Raw genomic sequence first — 23,687 nt, forward strand, 5'->3', positions numbered from 1 at the left:
ATCTAATGAGGTAATTTATCAAGAGAGAACTCCTGCATTCCATTTTGTTGGTAACTAGTGGAAGTAATTAATTATTATTATTATTATTATTATTGCACCTTGGCATTGCCCTGGTATATTTGTATCATTGGTTATGGTAAGACAGCAAATATTTATGTATTATTTTTAAATGTTATCCCATTTATCATTTCTGGCTGAAACACCATTGCCCCCTCCATCATCTACACTACCTCTTTATCAATTTATCTGCTGTCATGAGTCAAAAATGTGTTCTTTTTGTACATGACTGCATTCCATAATTGATCTTTCTCCTTGCTGGGTTGGATCCATGAACATTTCTTTGTATTTTGTGGTTTAGTGTGGTTTCATGAGTAGATGTTTAATCCTGCATTATTAAACTAGATTACTTGTTGAATAATTGAATTCATGGAAAGCATCAACAGTGGTGGGTGTGGAGGGAAACTAAAGTTTGCAAACATCGCTGCAGGTCTTCATATTATTGCTGCGCTAGTGTGATATAAAAAATGTTATAAAGATGATTGAAAGTTGATTCACTCAACATTGATTTAATACTGATACAAATCTCATTACTGTTTGGGCATTAAGCCTGAAATTATAAATGCTTCATCATAAATTTCTACCGTCAAGAAAGAGTAAAAGTTACTAATGCTGTTCTCCGTCATTCTCTTTCTACCATATTCTGAACAGTGATTTGACATGTGGTTAAAATGTTTTCATTTTGTTTTGTCACTGCTTACCTCTTTTACACTTTGTAATAATATGCTGGTATGGTAGTTTAGGCTTTTTTGAAAATGTAAAATTTTGCTTTTATAAATAGTGTGTCATCAGTTCGTTTCAGAGTTAGTTTTATGTGTACACGGTGCAAGAAAATTCATACTTGCACATTTGATCAATATAATAATTTTAATTAATAATAATATTTTTTGCATTTATATAGCGCTTTTCTCACTACTCAAAGCGCTTAGCAATTGCAGGTTAAGGGCCTTGCTTAAGGGCCCAACAGAGCAGATATACACTGCTCAAAAAAATTAAGGGAAGCTTAAATCACACATCAGATCTCAATGAACAAAATGTTCAAGTGGAAAATCCTCACTGAGTAATACTGTGCAATTCGTTATGAACAAAATGATGTAACAAAGGTCAATGGAAACCAAAATCGCCAACATCACCGATACATAATGACCTGGAGGTTCTTAATTGGGTTCAGGTCTGGGGAGTGCGGGCCAGTCAATGGCATCAATGCCTTTGTTGTCCAGGAGCTGCTTACACACCCTGGCCACATGATGCCGGGCATTGTTCTGAACCGGGAGGAACCCAGAGCCTACTGTACAAGCGTAAGGTCTGACAGTAGTTCTGCGGATTTCATCCCAATACCAAAAAGCAGTCAGGGTACCATTGCCTAGCATGTGGAAGTCTTTGTGCCTCTTCAAAGATATGCCTCCCAAGACTATCACTGACCCACCAAACCAGTCATGATGGATGATTTTGACGGCTGTATAATGTTCACCATGCTGTCTCCAGTTTCTTTGACGCCTGTCACACATGCTCAGTGTGAATCTGCTCTCATCTGTGAGGAGAATGGGGTACCAGTGGCAGAGCTGCCAATTATGTATTCTCTGGCCAATAGAAATCGAGCTGTACAGTGGTGGGCTGTGAGCATAGGTCCTGCTGTAGGATGTCTGTCACTCATGCCTCCCATATGGAGTCTGTTTCTTACAGTTTGGTTGGAAACATGCACCCCAGTAACCACCTGGAGGTCATTTTTATAGGGCTCTGGCAGGGCTTCTCCTGTTCCTCCTCGGACAAAGAGCATTACCAGTCCTGCTGCTGAGTTGATGCCTTCCTATGGTCCTGTCCAGCTCTCCTTGTGTAACGGCCCTTCTCCTGATATCTCCTCCATGCTCTTGAGACTGTGCTGGGAAACACAGCAACCCATCATGCAACGGCACATATGGCTGTGCCATCCTAGAGGAACTTGTCAACCTTTGCAATCTAAATTGGCTGCAGGTACCACCTCATACTACTGGTGACAAGGACATTAGCAGAATGCAAAATTAGAGAAGAATCAGTCGGAAAGAATAAGGAGAGAGCAATTCTGTGGCCACCATCCACTAAACCATTCCCTTTTTGGGGGTTGTCTTGCTTTTGCCACTCCAGTGCACCTGTTGTCACTTTCATTTGCCCCAAAGCAGGTGAGGTTGATTCACATTCGCTTATGCATCCTAACTGGACAGTCTTCATTAACTTGGTGTTAGACTGTCATGATTAAGTGTTCCCTTATTTTTTCTGAGCAGTTTAGAACAAGCTTATCTGGTGGCCTGAATCTTGCTGCGTCGGTTATCTGTAACATCCATTCATTTATTCTTCCATTTTCCAAAACCTGTTTATAATACAACATCACAAAATAATAGGTAATGGTGAACAGAACAGCCAAGTTTCATTTTGCATACAGTTTCATGTAATTGACACTATAAATGTTATTTTGCATGTGATTTATTGCAAATGCAAAGCTCACTAAAAAGGGTGTTTTGGAATTTAAATGCTTTTTCTTTGAAAGAAAGGAACATTGCTCCTTAAGGGAACCCTTTACGTCCCTTCTGAATCTGTACGTTTCTTAGAAAAGGGTCCTTGTGAAAACAACTGGGGACACAAAAAAGACACACCCTTACACAAAAGCTGCAATTCAGCTACGTATATGATGAAACTGTTATCCAAATTAGTTGAGAAGAAAACCCTGTACCTGTAGTCTTAGACAAGATCACACTTTGGCTGGTGTTAACCTTTGTGCACGCTGATAACTGTGCCCTCCCATCAGCCCCAGCCTACTCCAGCTGCCTGATGTGAATTGTAGTCCCTGTGTTGGCACTGGATTTTGGGGTGCATCTCTCCCCAAGACATCATATAGCTTATGTTTTAAATTTGACCAACGGCAATGCACATGCAAATTTTTTGAAAATTGGTCCAGCCATTTTTGCCTTAATGATGAACAAATGAAAAGATTACAATTTTTATATAGATTAGACAGAATTACAATTGAAATGGAATGTAACAGCCATTGCAAACAGAATTTTCCCTTTGAATGATGTGTATAAATAAAGTCTATAAATGCTTATGCATTTCTAAAATGAAGCACTGTAACCATGCGTTTCCTTTTTGTTTTAAGGTACAGTATATAGATTTAAGAGACAGGTTTGATGGGGACATTTGGACACTGGAGATCCTTTTAGATATTATAAAGTTTATGCATCCTAGTTTTGGATTCCGGTGGGTTTTAAAGGTAAGAGTATATTTGCAATTGCTATATTTTGTTTTAATTTTCCATCTGATTTATTTATCATCTCTGTCTAGAATTTAAGAAATAAAAAACCTCAGACTTTATCATTACATCTCCATCACTATTGGTTTCAATTTTTTAATTAACAATTCACCTTGCTGGCTTTTTCCCATGTTCAAAGCTCATCACAGAAATTTATAAAGAAAAACACGGCATAAATGGATACAAATAATATCCACATAAAACACTAAATAAAAACACTAATACTAACTATTTAGAGAATAAAATACAAAAATACCAAAGACTACAAGTAAACCCTGAAGTACTAATATAATTTGAGATTCAAACACAAATTACCTGAACAAATGTGTTTTAAAAGAATGAACTGAGTCAGCTGATCTCATTAATGTAAGGAGGTCATTCCAAAGTCTGGGCACTATAGAGCTGAAGGTTCCATCACCTATAGAGCACAGGTTTGTTTGGGACACAATGAGATTGCCAGAATCCGTGGACATTAGTGGGCAAACAGGAACATAGTAATGGAGGAGGTTACTAATGTAGTCCGGTGCAAGGCCATTTAACGCTTTGTAGATTATTAATGGAGTTTTATTTTCAAATCCTGTAAGACACGGGGAGCCAATGAGGGTGGAGCAGGATGGGCGTGATGTGCTCTCTGTTGCGAGTGTGTGTAAAGTCTCTTGCAGCAGAGTTCCGAATCAAGTGGAACTGTGATAAACGTTTAGAAGGAGCACCTGCCAGTAGGGAGTTACAGTCGTCCATGAAGAATGTAATAAAAGCATGGACATGTTTCTTAGCATTAGAAAAGAAGAGGACTGAGCGAACACTGGATATGTTACGGAGGAGGAAGTAAGAAAGTTTCATAATGTGGTATATGTGGGTAGAATGAGAAAGGGATGAATCAAAAATGAAACCAGGATTCCTAGCAGAAAAACAGGGTCTGATGATATCATCACCAAGCGTGATTGAAAAGTAGCTCATATTGTTGAGCTGAGCTTACGTGCCAGTTAGCATGACTTTGTTTTGTTGCAATTTAATTTTAAAACATCACAATGATATAACACTAATAAAAATTCCTAGCAATCTCTGTTTTGAAATAAAGTTAAAGTTTTTTCAAGTTCAGGATTAATATGTGCTGTGTAGCTATCATCCCATCTTAGACAGACTCCTTGAAATCCTACATTAGAGTTGGAAAATTAAGAAAATGGATAGATGCATACATATTTCTTTTATAGAAAGCTGTTACAAATGTAAATTGTTATTTGCACAATGTAGAGAATGATTAGGTAATGTAGAAAGACGATGTATTATTTAAGTTGAAATAATGGTGTTAAGTGTTCTACACCAAAGTCAACATTTTATAGAAGCTTTTTGGGACGGTGTTGTTTTTTGCTCTTCCGTCTCTCCAAAATTGTCTGAAATTGGACTTTTCTTTTAGTGTTTAAGTGCTTCTTTTTAAATTCATGTTTTATATTGCCACTTTCAGGGAAGTACACTTTCTTCTTTTTAAACTATAGACAAGTCACTTTAGCCTTTTATTTGATATTTTCAATAGAGCATTAGCTTGTTAGAATTATCATAATTTTGTTGGCACCTGAAAGTGTCTGTTAATGGTACTGTACAAATGAATTAATTTTTAGGTGATTGTACATTTTCCTACAGTTGTTTTCTTCTTTTTTGCCCTTTTTATTTTGGTGACTGTAACCTCTCTGTCCTTGCTTAGCAGTTAGGATGGTAAGATAATGTACTGTTTGTACATACCTGGGAGGTTTAGTTCATGGCCCAATTATACCTCCTATTAATCTTGAAAATACAGTATATGTTTACAGAGTATGTTGTCCTTCAGCTATAACAGTTTTGTTTAGATGTTGATATTCACAATCCTTTATGAAGATTTAATGACTTGAAGCTCAAGCTGGTGCATAATCTGGAAACTACAGAAGATAAGAGACTACTTTGACACTATTTGTAACATAACACAAATTCTAATTAGAACATGGCAAGCATCGGATGGTCAATTTGTATTAAACTAACTTTTGTTACATATTATCAGATGAAGATTTGAACATCCCCAAAATACTACTGTTAAATACGTTACCAGTAATTTTGCTACGTTTAGCTTTAACCAGCTTCCATTTGTTGTGCTTACAGTATGTTTGAATTTTGTTAAACTGGATTCAGGCATGTTCAGCACCTACCCCGCTTTCTCCCATTCATAAATTTAACCACTTACGCTGTGTCACCTTTTAGTTTCCATTTGTGTCAGATCAAAAGATTCAACTCCTTCAGTCTTTCCTAAACCGCACATATCCCACGTTTCTGGAATTAAATCCTACAGCACTTCCCCGGATCTTCTCTGTTGTTATAGTGTACATCTTTAAAAAAGTCATGTTAATATTAGGTTTTTGTTTTTAATAGGACTTGAAAGGAACTTTGGCTCAGGAGCTGGACTTTGAGAATGAGGGCAAGAACTCGGAGCGGTGTGCTCAGGACCTGAAACATTTTAAGTTTATTGTCATTCCCAAAGTATACTGGGATAAGACCAGTAAGGTGAGGCCATCAAACAAACTGAGCTTGCTTATACATTATTTCTGTGCAACATCTTTACTTACTTCTATGTCAATTATGTCTTTTTAGACGTCTTTTAGGTTTATAGTAAATCCTCACTTCTCAGAGCAAGTTGTTTCTGGTGTAGCATTTCAACAATGTTGCCCCACATTTACTGAAATTATGAGTGTTGGGGAATGTTACTTTTAAAAGTAACTTAGTTACATTACTCATTACTTCCAAAAAAAGCAAGTATGTTACATAGTCATTTATTATAAAATGTAATTTGTTACAGTGTGTTATTTATTCTTCTTTTGTGTAAAAAATTGCTTCTTTTACTGGGGAATGTTACATTACTCATTACTTACAAAAAAAGCAAGTATGTTACATAGTCATTTATTATAAAATGTAATTTGTTACAGTGTGTTATTTATTCTTCTTTTGTGTGAAAAATTGATTCTTTTACTGAGGAATGTTACTTTTAAAAGTAACTTAGTTACATTACTCATTACTTGCAAAAAAGCAAGTATGTTACATAGTCATTTATTATAAAATGTAATTTGTTACAGTGTGTTATTTATTCTTCATTTGTGTGAAAAATTGATTCTTTTACTGAGGAATGTTACTTTTAAAAGTAACTTAGTTACATTACTCATTACTTACAAAAAAAGCAAGTATGTTACATAATCATTTATTATAAAATGTAATTTGTTACAGTGTGTTATTTATTCTTCTTTTGTGTAAAAAATTGCTTCTTTTACTGGGGAATGTTACTTGCTTTTTTTGTAAGTAATAAGTAATGTATGTTACATAGTCATTTATTATAAAATGTAATTTGTTACAGTGTGTTATTTATTCTTCTTTTGTGTGAAAAATTGATTCTTTTACTGAGGAATGTTACTTTTAAAAGTAACTTAGTTACATTACTCATTACTTACAAAAAAGCAAGTATGTTACATAGTCATTTATTTTAAAATGTAATTTGTTACAGTGTGTTGTTTATTCTTCTTTTGTGTAAAAAATTGCTTCTTTTACTGGGGAATGTTACATTACTCATTACTTACAAAAAAAGCAAGTATGTTACATAGTCATTTATTATAAAATGTAATTTGTTACAGTGTGTTATTTATTCTTCTTTTGTGTGAAAAATTGATTCTTTTACTGGCCAATATTTGTTATTAAAACCTAAACCCATATATGGACCTCCATGAAACTGACTAGAATCTCAGCCAAAGCTGAGCGTTTTCTGGTGTTTTATGAATACATGTAGCCTTTCATGGGCTGTGAAATAAATAACATTTGTTTACTTTTTTTTTCCCCCTTTTTCAGTATTTTTACTTTAACAAAATAAGCATTCCATTGTGTTACCCTTTTAAGGGTAAGCTGACTACGTAACGGACGTTACCTTTAAAATGTTATCCTCAACACTGGAGATGAATAGGCAAACATTTAAAAGAATTAAAAGAATTACGAAAGTGGTGCCAAGACACGAACACCTGCTTATACTGGTGCCACTTGCTGCCACCAGTTTATATAAGGTCCTTTCTGAATGTTTGTGTTGAAGTTTATTTGTACAAGTTTCATCAAATCAGTCCATGCAGCTGATTTTGTTATTGCAATAAAGTAGAGTATCACAGGTATTCCAACCATTTATATGAAATATGTTAAACAGGAACTTTTGAAATTGAGCATAGTTAAAAACAAAAATAAAATTTGAGAAATGGAATATATCTTAGGAAATTCTTAAATTCTGCGAATGCGCACTTCTGTAGTAGTTACGGATAGAAACTTCTTAAATGCCAGGAATATGTTTAAATAAAAATATTTTGTTTTTAGATTCTGTATTTACAAATAACTACCAAGGAATGTTTGCTCAAATGTTTTATTCTTTTACAGCGAGTTCTAACAGCAGAATATTATGAAGGTTGTAAGATTAACAACGTGGAAGAGATCAAGAAGCAAGGACTGAGCTTAAAGGATGTGGGTGCCAAGATTTTGTTTATTTTTCATTTGCTTGCATTTGTCATTGCCTTGTGGGTATTTGTAAAAACTACTGTAATAATTTAAACATAAAGTTTGAAAATAATAGTTTCCTCATCTTGGAATGTGACAAATGTAGTATCCCACCATGAAACTTTTTTTTCGATGTTCGATGGAGCTACTCCTACTGATCAGAAGGAATAGCTGTAGGCAGAATACCAGTCCATCACAGGACACTGTCACACACATGAGCACACAAGCTTGCTCATATTGGGTCATTACAGAAACCAGCATACATGGAGAAATCTTCCATATGAGTTTCTGTTTTTTCAGTTTATCGTCTAATCCATTTTCAAATCTTCTTATTCAGTTCACGATTGTGTGAGAAGCTGTTTTATATTCTGGGGTACAACACTAGATGGGACACCAGCGCATTTTCATATATGAACAGCCACAGTCTCACAGAAAGAGAAGCAATTTAGTGTGGTCAGTTAACAGGCATATCTAGCAGAGTTCATGGAGAAAACCCACCCAGAGCTGAGGGAATCTTACAAACTTCATACAGGCAGTGTGCCTTGAGTATGACATCCCTGCTTTACATTAATGACATCAATAAAAAAATGAAGTTTCTTTCTTTTTCTTAGACATCTGAAAAACTGATTCAGACATTTGCTGAGCAGATATTCTCCACGGGGTTTATACATGCTGACCCCCACCCTGGTAATGGTAAGATAAAACTTTGTTTGTTTATGGCTTATAGTAGGCAAGGTTCCTATATCTACAATAATGCCAGTTCATAGGCTTTTATCAGTTTTCAGAGATGAAATGTGCAATTCAGGCATAACTAGGGAGAATAGCAACTACAAAAGGAACGGTAAACCCAACTGTAGAGTTCCTCTCATCTTTCTGTATGGTGGCAGCAGCAGGACAATTTCGAAGTTAGTTGTAGTTCTGTTTTGTATCCTGATTAGAAAGAAAAATGAACATCTGAGAATCAAACACCTGGGCAATGCTCCAGAAAAATTGTGGCAATAATATAAACTGATAGGCTCAGTGAGTTACCTGATGAAATGTCCCAGTATTTATGTTCATTTACAAACATCTATCTTGCATATAGTAATACAGTATATTTCATTAGTATTCTCAAAAATAAAATGTTACAGTACAGTAATTTATTCACATTCACTTTCAAGTAAAAAGTATCATATTAATTTTGAGTTCACTTTCCTACTATTTTTTATAGTGTGAAGACCTTATTTAGTGCATTTCTTTTTTAGTGCTTGTACGGCAAGGTCCAGACAAGAAAGCTGAACTTGTACTCTTAGATCATGGATTATATGAAATTCTGAGTGAACAGTAAGTATTCATGTATTGTATGCTGAAAGAAACAAAGTGAAGAAAAAAAAACATCCATCCATCCATTTTCTGAATCTGACAATACTTACTACATTAAGTGCAGCTTAGGAACCAGCTTATCCCAGGACCCTGACACACTCATACTAACAGTGTCAGAACTGACAATTAACTTTAATGCAAATATTAAAAAAAAGTGAGAGGGAATGGGGAAAACATGAAAACTCCAGTATGCCTAGTAGTGCCAATCACTGAAATTCACTAAGGATTTTTCACGTAGAATTTGCCAGTGACCTTGTTCATGTAATTTTCCCTGAAAATGTGCCATGTGGCTGGCTTACACAAACTTTGTTATTATAGCACCCTGTGATACTTTGCAAGGCCACCAACACAACACAGAGCTATAGCAGACGATTTTGGATATGCCACCTCCATTCCATCCTTACCAGCTAGCTGGTTGAGACCTTCTCATCCAGCCCAAAACCCCCAACCCAATTAGATCAGTGCCCCCATATGTCCATCACAGAGCTGTCAGTAGCAGCAGCAGGGTACTTCACCACCAATAAAAACACCCTGCAGTAAATGTCAACTTTTCAGCTCAGAAATGTGAAGGCTTTAGTAAAGTGCCCCAGCTTTACAGGAAGCAAAAAGTTTCCAAATGTCCGCTACACATTTTGAGCACCACTACATTTTTTGAGTCAGTTTTGATCCACCATATACTTTAGTGGATCTTATTCTTCATTTAAGGCTCTTTTTGTTGGTCACAACTCATAAAAGCATCCTCAGAGTCCTGTACACGTGAAAAAATTCAGTGTACAGGGCAACTGAAAGAGGGTGTCACATTCAGTTGGGACCCAAAAGCCATAGCATTGATTCAGCACTTGAAGATGTTGTGGCGGTTAAGCAAATAAAGATTAAGAGGTGACATGACTGAAGTGTTTAAAATTATGAAGGGAATTATTACAACGGATCCAGGCTGTTAATTTTACAATAGGTTGCTCAACAGGAACATAGATAACACAGTTGGAAATTTGTTAAGGGCAGATTTCACACAAATGCTACAGACACTTAAAGAAGCATAGACAAATAGAATTAATTACCAAGAAGAATGGTGGAGAGTTGGACTTTAGGGACCTTTACATCTCAACGAGGCATTTTGGACAATCTAGGTGAATAGGATGGACGAGCTTGTTGGGCTGAATGGCCTGATCTTATCACACCTAGTTTCATGTACTGCCTTTGTGCCCAGTGCTGCCAGGAAAGGCTTTGTCACCAACAACTTTGAAGTTAGATTAGATGGGTTCAATAAAAATAATGTTTTAAACAAATGCAATAATTTAAAAGAAAAAAATGATGTCTGTATTCAATTTAAACTGGCTATTAACATTATGGGTAAGACTTAATTTATATGGTGCTTTAAATAGGTTTATTTAGTGTGGGAATTTGAAATAGTTAAGCAGTATAAAATGTTATCTTATATCAGTAATGAACACTGAAAAATGTATACATTTGTATAAATTACATCTGAGGTACATGTATGTGGGGTACTCACAAATTCCCAGAATCTGTCCATAGCATGAGATTAGGGTGTAATTATAGAATATGCCGCTAGATATCGTAGCCTACAAGTCTGCTTAGTCACTTCGCAGAGTGGCATTGTGAAACTTTGAGTGCGTATTTCTTCCGTTTACAATTGTGCAGGTTACTACAGAGATTTTTTTTTTCTGCCAAGCTCCCTTGGCAAATTTTCAGGAGACGAAAATGCACGTTTTTTGACATCGATGTACTTGTTCATTAAGAATCTGTTTCCCGTGATCAGATAGTCAATCTGTGACATTACACTGAACTGCTGGGGCACCTATAGAAAGGCATCCTGAAGAAATGCCCAGAGAAGTGGCACACACAAAACTGCATTTTACACCACGAGACCACATCTACACACATCACACTGACAGTCAGTTTTTGACCAAGAAACAATCTGGCTGTTGCTTTGCGCCCAACCCACACGTCCCACCCTTTGTATTTGGCAGATCTCGCTCCATGTAAATCATTTTTGATCCTGAAATTAAAACTTAGACTGAAGTGAACGGACTGTGACTTTTTACCATGAAAGAAATCCAACAAAAAATACTGATGCAGGAGGCTATAGACATTGTAACAAAAAACGAGTACAGGAAATATTTCCAGGAAAAGTGAATTGTGTATTGTGTAGTTACCCTTAAGCCCACCCAGTGCTTTCATTGCTTCATACATATAATGTTCAGTCTTTGATACTGTGCTGTAAATATGGCATGACCTTCAGATGAAACATAAAACTGAGGTCCTCACTCTCTGTGGTCATTATAGAACCCTGGGTGTCTTTCGAACAGTTTGGTTTATCTAGGCAAAATTACCCATGACGACCTCATCCATTGTGGATCACCCCTGTCGGCAGTTGGCCTCTCTCTCTCTCTCTCTCTCTCTCTCTCTCTCTCTCTCTCTCTCTCTCATGAATAGCTAATGTGTGGGGAGCATACTGGCACAGTAAATGGCTGCCGACCATCATCCAGGTTGATCCTACACATTTGTTGTGTTTGAAGTGGTTCCCCACAATATATAAATGTAATTAATTATTATTATTTTTCTTTGGTGATATATCAAGTAACAACACACAATTTCTAAAATGCCACAATAAATAGTTGTGCTGTACTTGTTGGCTATAATATTACCAATCGCAAGTTCGTCAAGCCAGCGCAACCCAATCCGGCGCCCTAAAGGGCTGGAGCCTAGCCTGGCATCATAAGGAACAAAGTGGGAGTCAAGTTCAGGATCGAGCAATAGCTCATCACAGAGCCCACTCCCAAACACTGGTACTCCATTTAGTGTCCCCAGTTAGCCTAACCTACATGTTTTTCAGTATGTGAGAAGAAAATTGGAACAGCTTACAAAAACACAGACAGTGACAAGAGGTGTGGTTTGAACCTTCAGTGCGGGTCCTTGAGGCAGTGTGTTGCATGTTGGTTACACTTAGAATTAAAAACTTATTGCTACTAACCACTGGGCCACCCTTGTTTATTATAAGTAGGGAAGGAAAAAAAAATTAGCTTACAATGAAAGCCTCTCTTTTGTTTGTATGTCTAATTGTGTTCTTACAATTTGTCTATTAGAATGCATTTATTTGGGAATAAATAAAATATTATTTAATAAACCAGATTCTAATCAATTTCTGATACTCCTTTATCAAGTGATAGGTTGGCATTGTGTAAACTCTGGCGTTCCATCATCCTAAGGGATAAAGCTGCCATGGAAACATTCTCTGCTGACTTAGGTGTCAAAGGTAAATGTTTTGATTTTTAAAATGAATATACAATAATTGTGTGATTTCACATCAGTCTGTTAATTATTATAAAAAATTGTTCATTTTAATTGCATGGTATATAGTGTTTTGTTTATACTGTAGGTATTTGTTTTTTGTATTTTAATTTAGTGCTATTCATTTTTAATCTCTTTGCTCTCTAATACTCCTTGGCAACCAATCCTTCCTTCATCCATATATCTACATCTCTTTCTAGATTACTTTCTGTTTTGTGAGATACTGCTTCAGCGACCTATTAACATGAACGAGCTGCAGCTGGGAAACATTTTGAGCAGAGAGGAGACCGCCTATATGCAGGAGATGGCAATAAAGCGCTTTGAGAAGATCATGGAGGTTTTGAAGTCCATGCCGCGACCCATGCTACTTGTGTTTCGCAATGTCAATACTGTGCGTTGTATCAACATCACACTGGGGGCTCCGGTAGACCGATACTTGGTCATGGCTAAGAGGTGAGGCTTGCTTTTTGACCGAAGTTCACGTCAGTTATATTAGTTGAAGTAATCAGCCATACCAAAGGCAGTATTTTATAAATGTTATTATTGTTTTACCATGTGATGGACTGGAATCCCATCAGGCATTGAGTTCTGCCTTGTACTGATACAGCTGGGATACATGTAGCCCATTTCGTAAATTAGGATTAAGTTAGTTGGATCAGGAGTGTATAGTGGATTCATAAGGTCTTCAGATCCCTTCGTATTTTACATGTTTCATTATGTTGCAGCCTTGTTTTAAAATCATTTAAATTCATTTTTTCCCACGTCAATCAACACTCAATACTCCAGAATGACAAAAAGCAAAAATAGGCTTTTTACAAATTTTTGTATGTTTATTAAAAATAAGATACTGAAATATCCCATTGATAAAAATAGTCGGAGCCTTTCCTCAGTAGTTCACTGAAGCCCCTCTGGCAGTGATTCTAGCCTGTTTCTTCTTGGGTATGATGTGACAAACTTCCCATACCTGGATGTGGAGATTTTCTGGGATTCTTCGCTGCAGATTCCCTTAAGCTTTGTTAGGTTTGATGAAGACCTTCAGTGGACAGCTGTTTTCAGGTGTCTCCAGAGATTTTGCATTGGCTTCGAGTCTAGGCTTTGGCTAAGCAATTCAAGGACATTCCCAAAGTTGTCTTTAAGCCACTCCTGTTTTGTCTTTGCTTGGTGCTTAGGAATGTTGTCCTGTTGGAAAGTGAAACTTGGGCCCAGTCTGAGGTCCAGTGTACTCTGCAGCAGGTTTTCATTAAGATTATCTCGGTACTTTGCTCCATTCAGCTTTCCCTCAACCTTGTCTCCCAGTCTCTGCCAATGAAAATCAACCCCAACAGCATGATGCTGCCACTACCATACTTCACTGTTGGAATGGTTTTCTGTAGATGGCAAGTGGTGCCTGGTTTCTTCCAGACGTGACACTGAGAACTGGGGCCAGACAGTTCAATCTTGGTATCATCGGAGCAGGAAATCTTGTTACAGCCTGACAGTCATTTAGGTTCCTTTTTTTTTGCAAACTCCAAGCAGGCTTTTATGTGTCATCTGGCCACTGTGCCATAAAGCCCAGATTAGTGTATTGTTGCAGTGATTGATGTCCTTTTGGAAGTTTCTCTCATCTCTGCACAAGTTCTCTGGAGCTCATACAATGTGACCATCGGGATCTTGTCACCAATCTTACAATGGCCCTTGTCCAATGATAGTTCAGTTTGGCCATGTGGCCATATCTAGCAAGAGTCGTCGTTGCTCCAAACGTCCTAACATTTTAAGAATTATGGAGACCACTGTGCTATTGGGAATCTTCAGTGCTGTGGGAGTTGTTTTGTAGCCTTCCTCAGATCTGTGCATTAACACAATCCTGAATCTAAGCCCTGCAGGCAATTCCTTTTACCTCATGGCTTGGTTTTTGCCCACCTGTGGGACTCTCTATAGATGGATGTCTCTCCTAAGTACAATACAATGAACTGATCACAGGTGGACTTTAAAACAAGGTGTAAAACATCTCCGTAATGATCAATAGAATGTGATACACCTGAGCCAAATTTCTAGTGTCATAGCAAAGGGTCTGAATACAGTAATCCCTCCTCCATCGCGGGGGTTGCGTTCCAGAGCCACCCGCGAAATAAGAAAATCCGCGAAGTAGAAACCATATGTTTATATGGTTATTTTTATATTGTCATGCTTGGGTCACAGATTTGCGCAGAAACACAGGAGGTTGTAGAGAGACAGGAATGTTATTCAAACACTGCAAACAAACATTTGTCTCTTTTTCAAAAGTTTAAACTGTGCTCCATGACAAGACAGAGATGACAGTTCCGTCTCACAATTAAAAGAATGCAAACATATCTTCCTCTTCAAAGGAGTGCGTGTCAGGAGCAGAGTCTGTCAGAAAGACAGAGGAAAGCAAACAAATCAATAGGGCTGTTTGCTTTTAAGTATGCGAAGCACCGCCGGTACAAAGCTGTTGAAGGCGGCAGCTCACACCCCCTCCGTCAGGAGCAGGAAGAGAGAGAGAGCCAGAGAAAAACAAAGTCAAAAATCAATACGTGCCCTTTGAGCTTTTAAGTATGCGAAGCACCATGCAGCAGGTCCTTCAGGAAGCAGCTGCACACAGAAGGTAGCAACGTCCTTATCGTCTAGGTGTGCGAACAGCCCCCCTGCTCACACCCCCCTACGTCAGCGCAAGAGAGAGAGAGAGAGAGAGAGAAAGTAAGCTGGGTAGCTTCTCAGCCATCTGCCAATAGCGTCCCTTGTATGAAATCAACTGGGCAAACCACCTGAGGAAGCATGTACCAGAAATTAAAAGACCCATTGTCCGCAGAAACCCGCGAAGCAGCGAAAAATCCGCGATATATATTTAAATATGCTTACATATAAAATCCGCGATGGAGTGAAGCCGCGAAAGGCGAAGCGCGATATAGCGAGGGATCACTGTACTTGTGTCAATGTGTGATATTTTTATTTTTGTTCACCTTGTAAACATTTCTAAAATCCTGTTTTCATTTTGGGTTATTGAGTGTTGCTTGATGTGGGGAAAAATAATTTAAGTGATTTTGGCACAAGGCTACATAATAACAAAATGTGAAAAAGTGTAGGGGTATATATATATTTATATTTTTTTTTATTTCTCTCCCAATTGTTGTTGGCAGCGCTGTTAGAGGATTGAGTCAGATAAAAGCACAGAAAACACATGGACTGCTGCAGATTCAGCCAATCAGCTGGTTTAAGATGTTATGGGAAAACATCAAATTTGAATTTTCTTTAAGGTAATTTACATTTCATGTGTTAAAAATAAATGTACATTAGTCAGGGAGTGACTGTCCTCTTTTTTATTTTTTTATTTATTTATTTATTTAATGTTGTTCCTCTTACCCTTTCCAGGTCAGAAAGTGTAAAGATGAACCTGGCGCGATGGCTGGTGAGACTTCTGATTCACTTTGGGTTCATGCCTCAAGATGACAGGATCTACCAGTACATGCTGTGATGTCGGCTACAGAAGCAGATGTTCATCTCAGGCTTAACCAGTCTCACAGGAACAGCCTGCAAACAAACTTCAGTTCAGTTGTGTCTTTTGGAAAGTGTCATCACTGTTTTACACATTATGGAATCAGCAGTTAAGAATAGACGACTTCCATGCTTGCATTCCACCACATAACACATCCGTGACAAACAGCCTCTTTCCACAGTAGACACTGGCCTGGGACAGGGGCATACGTTTAGTGCACTCAGTCATTTACTTACAGGTGGAGCCCAAGGAGGTTAAGCGATGTACCAGGTGCATCCAGTCAGCTGTGGTAGAGACTGAACCATCTGCTATGTGCTGGACAGTCCAAAACCATCTCTTCTACTGCACAACCTAAAGCTGGAACTGCTGCTGTGGAGAGAATTGAAATTGCCACGGTCAACTTGAAATAACTTGGGTGACAGGCCAGAGGCCTGGAAAAAGTTCAGACCAGGCCAGGTCAACACTGTACTGGGCTACGTAATAAATTTTCCCACACCAGTTTCCTAATCATCAGTGCAGAAGACTATATAACCCAAAAATGATGAAAGAGAAAAAGGAAATATGTGGGGGGGAAGAGAATATATTGCAAAAAACAATATACAAAAACAAAAATCAACATGCACACGCATAAACAGTGAATTAATAAAAAAAGATAAACCTAATACGTACATCCATCCATCCATTTTCCAACCCGCTGAATCCGAACACAGGGTCACGGGGGTCTGCTGGAGCCAATCCCAGCCAACACAGGGCACAAGGCAGGAACCAATCCCGGGCAGGGTGCCAACCCACCGCAGGACACACACAAACACACCCACACACCAAGCACACACTAGGGCCAATTTAGAATCGCCAATCCACCTAACCTGCATGTCTTTGGACTGTGGGAGGAAACCGGAGCGCCCGGAGGAAACCGACGCAGACACGGGGAGAACATGCAAACTCCACGCAGGGAGGACCTGGGAAGCAAACCCGGGTCCCCAGGTCTCCCAACTGCGAGGCAGCAGCGCTACCCACTACGCCACCGTGCTGCCCCTAATACGTACAGCAATGTGCAAAAGTCTTAAGCAGTTGTGGAAAAAAAAAAAATGCTGGAATGCTTTCAAAAATAACGCCATGAATAGTTTTTATTAATCAATACAATTCTTAAATGGTGCAATAAACTGAAAAAACAAATGTAATCAGTATTTGGTGTGGCCACCCCCGAAATTCCTTTGGGGCCATTGGCTCCTGTTTCTGAAGGTCCTCACCTGGTTGCTTGTTCACTTGCCTCAGTTCCACCGTATAATCCCAGAGTGGCTCGATGATGTGGTGGGTCAGGGCTCTGTGAGGGTCACACCGACTGTTGCAGTATTCCCTGTTGCTATTTTTGCTGCAGATAGTTTTTTCTGACTTTGTGTTTGAGGTTATTGTCATGCTGTAGAATAAAGTTGGGACCAAACAGATGCCTCCTTGATGGTATTACATGATGGATAAGAATCTGCATGTATTTCTTAGCAGTGAGGGGGCAATCAATTTTGATCAAACCACCAATTGGATTTGTAGAATTAAAGTCCCAAACCTGTAGGGAACGTCCACTTCACTTCACTGTTGTCAGCAGACACATCCTTGTAGCATTCACCAGCTTTTAAGTAGATTTCAGACTGACGCTTCTCAGTCCACAGCACCTGCTCTCATTTTGTCGGAGCCAAGTGCTGGTGCGGAGGTAAGTCATTTAGTTTTATTTGCAAGTCAGAGGAATGGCTTTTTGGTTGCAAGTCTTTCACAAAGACCACTTCTCGTGATACTTCTCTGGCCTGCAGATTGGTAAGTCAGGATCTCAGTGGGTTCCGATTGTTCTCTAGATTGTGGAGGTAGACAAGTTCTGATTTCGAAGTGAAAAAAAAAGCTCTTAAGTGTAGTGGTCAGGTGCCGCTAAGATTTACACCATCGAAGAGATGGTGATTAATTTATTTTTTTAGCGGAGATTCCAGGGATGCACCCAGCCTTGGCCCGACTCTCACACACTCACAAACAGACAAAAAGCCAATGGAAATAAAACAGCAAATAAAGAATGTATTAATAATAAATGAAAACAACGATCCCGCCCCAGTTCCCCTTATGGCGAGTATACATTAAATACAACAAATCACAAACAAAAACCACACACAGTGAAGTCCATGAAAAAACGGCAACTGATGTAAAGATGGAGGTAAATAGTCCAGAGATCCGCACGTTTAAGGGGAATGTAAAGATAGTCTTAGCGATAGTTCCTCAAATGGTGAAGACGGGTGAATGAGTTCAGGAGTGCTCCTTTCTTCACAGAATGGTCATGAATCCACGTACAGTCCTCACGTAACCAACCCCGACCCAGAAATGATCCAGGACAAAATGAGAAGGCACAGGTATCACAACGGAAGGTAGACAGACAGGAACTTTAGACAAGAAACACAAAATACTTCTCTTCTTTTTTGGTAACACTAGCCCCCTTTTAAATGTCACACCAGCCTCTTTGTACCCAACAGCCTCTGCACCCTCGGCAGATGACCAATCGGAGCCAATGCAGGGAGTTGACATGTCAAGCACTGCTACATAAGTATTTCTCGTTTGCTGCACTCCATGGCTGACCACTGTGATTCTGGTCCTCAACCTTGTCTGTTTATTAGAGCTTCTGGACAGCACATTTAGAAAGACCTGCTTGCTTCACAGAAGTACTCTGATGATTCAGGATGACTATTTTGTGTCTTGTTGCTGTGCTGTCTTTTGCCACAGTGTAAGACTTGCAGGTTACACCGCCACATCTACTGTGGCCTCACCTGCTGGTTGAACTTTTATTTCCTAATACTGGTGTTTCTGTTTGCGTTCATCACTTTGGTTAAATGGGCTCGTTATTTAGAATTTAAGGTCAATTTACTGGTGGGCTTCACATCCACCAGCCTCAAATGAAATTAAACACAACCAACAAGTTCAGTAAATCAATTTTAGTTAACTGTTCTTATAAGAATTTAAAATAATGAACATTTGCCTTCATGTAAACTACACAATATATACGTTTTATAGATAGATAGATAGATACTTTATTAATCCTAATGGGAAATTCACATTCTTCAGCAGCAGCATACTATGCACATAACTATACAATTATTTATTTATATACAGCGTTAGGCCAAAGAAGGTTTACAGTTGTATATGATCAGAGTTTATTCTTGTTTTATTTATTATTTTCCATTATTATTTATTTTTGTTAGATAGATAGATACTTTATTAATCTCAGGGGGAAATTCACATACTCCAGCAGCAAAAATATTAAAGAGTAATAAAAAATGCAGGTAAAAAACAGACAATAACTTGAATAATGTTCAACGTTTACCCCCTCTGGTGGAATTGAAGAGTCGCATAGTTTAAGTTTATCTTAAGTGCCATTCGGGCATATTTTTGAGTTAATAAAGCTGTTGTACAATCATAACCTGCATGTCTTTCTCCATCCAGACAACTCAACTGTAAACCTACTTTTGCCCACTCGTGTGTGTGTATTATATATATATATATATATATATATATATATATATATATATATATATATATGAAAATAGTTTACTGTCAAATAAATGCAAAGAGTACACGACACGTGTTTCGCCCTCATTCTGGGCTCATCAGGTGTACACACTCCACTGCACTCCCTCTCGGGAATCGAACCTCGGACGTCAGCGTCAGAGGCGATGCCCCTAACGTTGCGCCACGGCGTGTGGTTCGTTTATTTGACAGCATGTAGATCGGGGTAATTACATTCACGGCATTCGAAGTCTGTGTCACAATCTGAGGGCACCGTGGCGGACGTTAGCAGATTGCTGGCCAACCACAAAGCGTTACCTGGTAGGTAACCACCCACACTATCAGATTGTGACACAGACTTCGAATGCCGTGAATATATATATATATATATATATATATATATATATAAACACACAGACATATGTATACAGAAATTACATCTCTGTGCGCACTGATTATTAATACTCAACACGATATTGAATATGTTAATAAACACTTTTTTTAACACATGTTCAAGAAATATCCCCCCAGTTTAGCACAGTTCAGTAGCTTGACCAGACTTGTGCTTCAATCAATATTTACAGGGAAAAACATGTATACATTCATAATAATCAAAAAGAAAATGTCAGTTGGCACGCTTTGTTGAACACATGTGCTGTGCATAAATCCATAGGCTACCCATGGTGTCCACCTGGAACTTGAACTGTACCCCACATTGAGATCCTCGGTAAAACATCGCCATGCAGCCGTGAAAATTCTAACATCTTTATCTGTGTTTGATAAACTGGGAGGCCCGTATACAGGTACTTGTTTCTTTAAGCTCTAATAGTGCAGCCAGCCATCCACTGTTGCCGCAGTCCTTGACAACTTCTGCCAAGCAGAGCTTTTTCTCGGCCCTTCATACCACCCATTGGACACGGCCTCATGCTTCATACACACTTGAACATAAAGCTAAGAAATGTCATTTGTAAGCTCTCCCTCCTGCTTTTCATGAGTGTAGCTGCCAGTTCTCTCACCCTTATGTTGATTCCTACACTACGCTGTGTGTGTCTACATATCGTTCACATTCACCCACAAACGCCAGTGTAGAATCTGCTGTTACAGAAAGGTCCCATCAGGTGATGTAACAAGTGCAGTGTGCTCTCTGCACACATCCATATGTTGAATTGGGGTCTCTTTTTAGGAGATGCTGACTGTATACAGTTCATCGTAATCAGAAGCTTGGACTAAGGTTAACTAGAGCACCTCTGGTCTTTGCCGTTTAAAATCCCCGTCCCCACTTTGAGCGCCACCTTCATGAGGCGTCGGATTGGTTTAGAAATGTGACACTCCGATTTCTTTTAATTGTTCCCACCCAGTTTGAAGCGAAATTTCCCTCCTGCTTGTCTCCAGATGTGTGTCATTATACAGGTGTGTCTGGCTTCACAGAGGATCCTCACTGATTAGCTAGTGTCGTGCTATTGTGTGATTGGTAGAAAAGAGCATCGATTACATTTTTTTGTTTTTCATTAATCACAACAACCAACCAAATGAATTTAAACGCCAAAATGTCACCATGTCTCGCTCTCACCAACTTTTTTTTTTTGTTTGTTTTCCACTTTTGAATAGTAATCGTCTTTTCTGGAGTTAACTTTAGAGAACACTTAGGGCTCATTTATACTTCACACTCGGAATGTGGACACATTATGGCTGCCATGCATTCCCAGTGTTCATTTGACGCGTCCTCTGAGCACCTCCTCAGAAATTAACGTGACACGTGCGCGAGTTGCAGTACCAGCAAAAGATGGGGGGACGCAGTGTGATCAAGTCAGAACGTGACATCAGAGTCACCGTTTACTATCTACATGTGACAGAAGGCCATTTTGAGGATCCTACAGGATCGAATGGTTCGATGTGTTGAAGCAAAATGCTGACATACAAATACATTTGTGGTGCTTTTATATTGAAGCGTTACATATTCCCCATTGTAATGACACAATACATTTTAAAGGTCTCGCATGCCATTTTCAGTGCCGTCCTTTATTTTTTCAACAGCATCAGAATGTGCGGCAGCGTATGTGAGACATAGAGAAAAAAATAAGGACACAGAGAAAAGGCCTGTTCTGTGATTAAAGTGGAAATTTTGACTTTAATATCATAGTTTCTCATTAGTTTGTCAAGTAGAACGTCGTAAACATCATCTCAAAACAGATCTCATATTATTAAATGTATTACTAGGTTAGTTTCTTTCTTTAAGGACATTTAAAGCTTATATGCCATTGCTTCACTGTTTCCAGTGTAAAATCTGCTCTTTTTCATTAACACACCAATCCAGATGACGTGAACCAACCAGTGAAGCCAAATGTACAGGTGCTGGTCATAAAATTAGAATATCATGACAAAGTTGATTTATTTCAGTAATTCCATTCAAAAAGTGAAACTTGTATATTAGATTCGTTCATTACACACAGACTGATGTATTTCAAATGTTTATTTCTTTTAATGTTGATGATTATAACTGACAACTAATGAAAGTCCCAAATTCAGTATCTCGGAAAATTAGAATATCAATTAAGACCAATGCAAAAAAAGGATTTTTAGAAATGTTGGCCAACTGAAAGGTATGAACATGAAAAGTATGAGCATGTACAGCACTCAATGTTTAGTTGGGGCTCCTTTGGCCTGGATTACTGCAGCAATGCGGCGTGGCATGGAGTCGATCAGTCTGTGGCACTGCTCAGGTGTTATGAGAGCCCATGTTGCTCTGATAGTGGCCTTCAGCTCTTCTGAATTGTTGGGTCTGGAGTATTGCATCTTCCTCTTCACAATACCCCATAGATTTTCAATGGGGTTAAGGTCAGGCGAGTTTGCTGGCCAGACAAGAACAGGGATACCATGGTCCTTAAACCAGGTACTGGTAGCTTTGGCACTGTGTGCAGGTGCCAGGTCCTGTCGGAAAATGAAATCTGCATCTCCATAAAGTTCGTCAGCAGCAAGAAGCATGAAGTGCTCTAAAACTTCCTGGTAGACGGCTGCGTTGACCTTGGACCTCAGAAAACACAATGGACCAACACCAGCAGATGACATGGCACCTCCAAACCATCACTGACGGTGGAAACTTTACACTGGACCTCATGCAACGTGGATTCTGTGCCTCTCCTCTCTTCCTCCAGACTCTGGGCCCTTGATTTCCAAAGGAAATGCAAAATTTACTTTCATCAGAGAACATAACTTTGGACCACTCAGCAGCAGTCCAAAGGCGAGACGCTTCTGACGCTGTCTCTTGTTCAAGAGTGGCTTGACACAAGGAATGCGACAGCTGAAACCCATGTCTTGCATACGTCTGTGTGTGGTGGTTCTTGAAGCACTGACTCCAGCTGCAGTCCACTCTTTGTGAATCTCCCCCACATTTTTGAATGGGTTTTGTTTCCCAATCCTCTCCAGGGTGCGGTTATCCCTATTGCTTGTACACTTTTTTTCTACCACATCTTGTCCTTCCCTTCGCCTCTCTATTAATGTGCTTGGACACAGAGCTCTGTGAACAGCCAGCCTCTTTAGCAATGACCTTTTGTGTCTCGCCCTCCTTGTGCGAGGTGTCAATGGTCGTCTTTTGGACAACTGTCAAGTCAGCAGTCTTCCCCATGATTGTGTAGCCTACAGAACTCGACTGAGAGACCATTTAAAGGCTTTTGCAGGTGTTTGGAGTTAATTAGCTGATTAGAGTGTGGCACCAGGTGTCTTCAATGTTGAACCTTTTCACAATATTCTAATTTTCCGAGATACTGAATTTGGGACTTTCATTAGTTGTCAGTTATAATCATCAACATTAAAAGAAATAAACATTTGAAATACATCAGTCTGTGTGTAATGAATGAATCTAATATACAAGTTTCACTTTTTGAATGGAACTAACAGACTGAAGCGTTTTGCACAGTACTGTGTAAACACCTTCCCTTGTTTCCCCACAATATAATCTCAATTCAGTTAGGATTATAATCGACACAAAAAAGCAGTTTAGGCCGTCACTGAGAACGGCGATAATAGATAATGGCGTAAAGCCGGCCTGAAACCGCTAAGGTGGTGTTTCCCAACCTTGGGGTCACCTGATATGCTTAATGGAGTTGTGAGAAAATATTTAAAAAT

At 38.8% G+C, this 23,687-nt stretch overlaps 1 protein-coding gene across 1 annotated transcript in view; it reads left to right on the forward strand.

The window, feature by feature from the left end:
• Window positions 1–16,027, forward strand: part of adck5 (aarF domain containing kinase 5) — a 40,152-nt gene extending 24,125 nt beyond the window's left edge. Inside the window, exons 7-15 of the mRNA XM_028818026.2 lie at window positions 3,185–3,298; window positions 5,732–5,863; window positions 7,757–7,840; window positions 8,485–8,566; window positions 9,118–9,196; window positions 12,418–12,509; window positions 12,745–12,997; window positions 15,679–15,795; window positions 15,911–16,027. Of these exons, the coding sequence (XP_028673859.2) occupies window positions 3,185–3,298; window positions 5,732–5,863; window positions 7,757–7,840; window positions 8,485–8,566; window positions 9,118–9,196; window positions 12,418–12,509; window positions 12,745–12,997; window positions 15,679–15,795; window positions 15,911–16,013 (1,056 nt within the window). The 3' untranslated portion in view covers window positions 16,014–16,027. The remainder of the gene's footprint in view (window positions 1–3,184; window positions 3,299–5,731; window positions 5,864–7,756; window positions 7,841–8,484; window positions 8,567–9,117; window positions 9,197–12,417; window positions 12,510–12,744; window positions 12,998–15,678; window positions 15,796–15,910) is intronic.
• The last annotated feature ends 7,660 nt before the right edge of the window (window positions 16,028–23,687 follow it).

This window comes from Erpetoichthys calabaricus, chromosome 13 (genome assembly GCF_900747795.2).
Source record: "Erpetoichthys calabaricus chromosome 13, fErpCal1.3, whole genome shotgun sequence".
NCBI classification, from domain to species: Eukaryota; Metazoa; Chordata; class Cladistia; order Polypteriformes; family Polypteridae; genus Erpetoichthys; species Erpetoichthys calabaricus.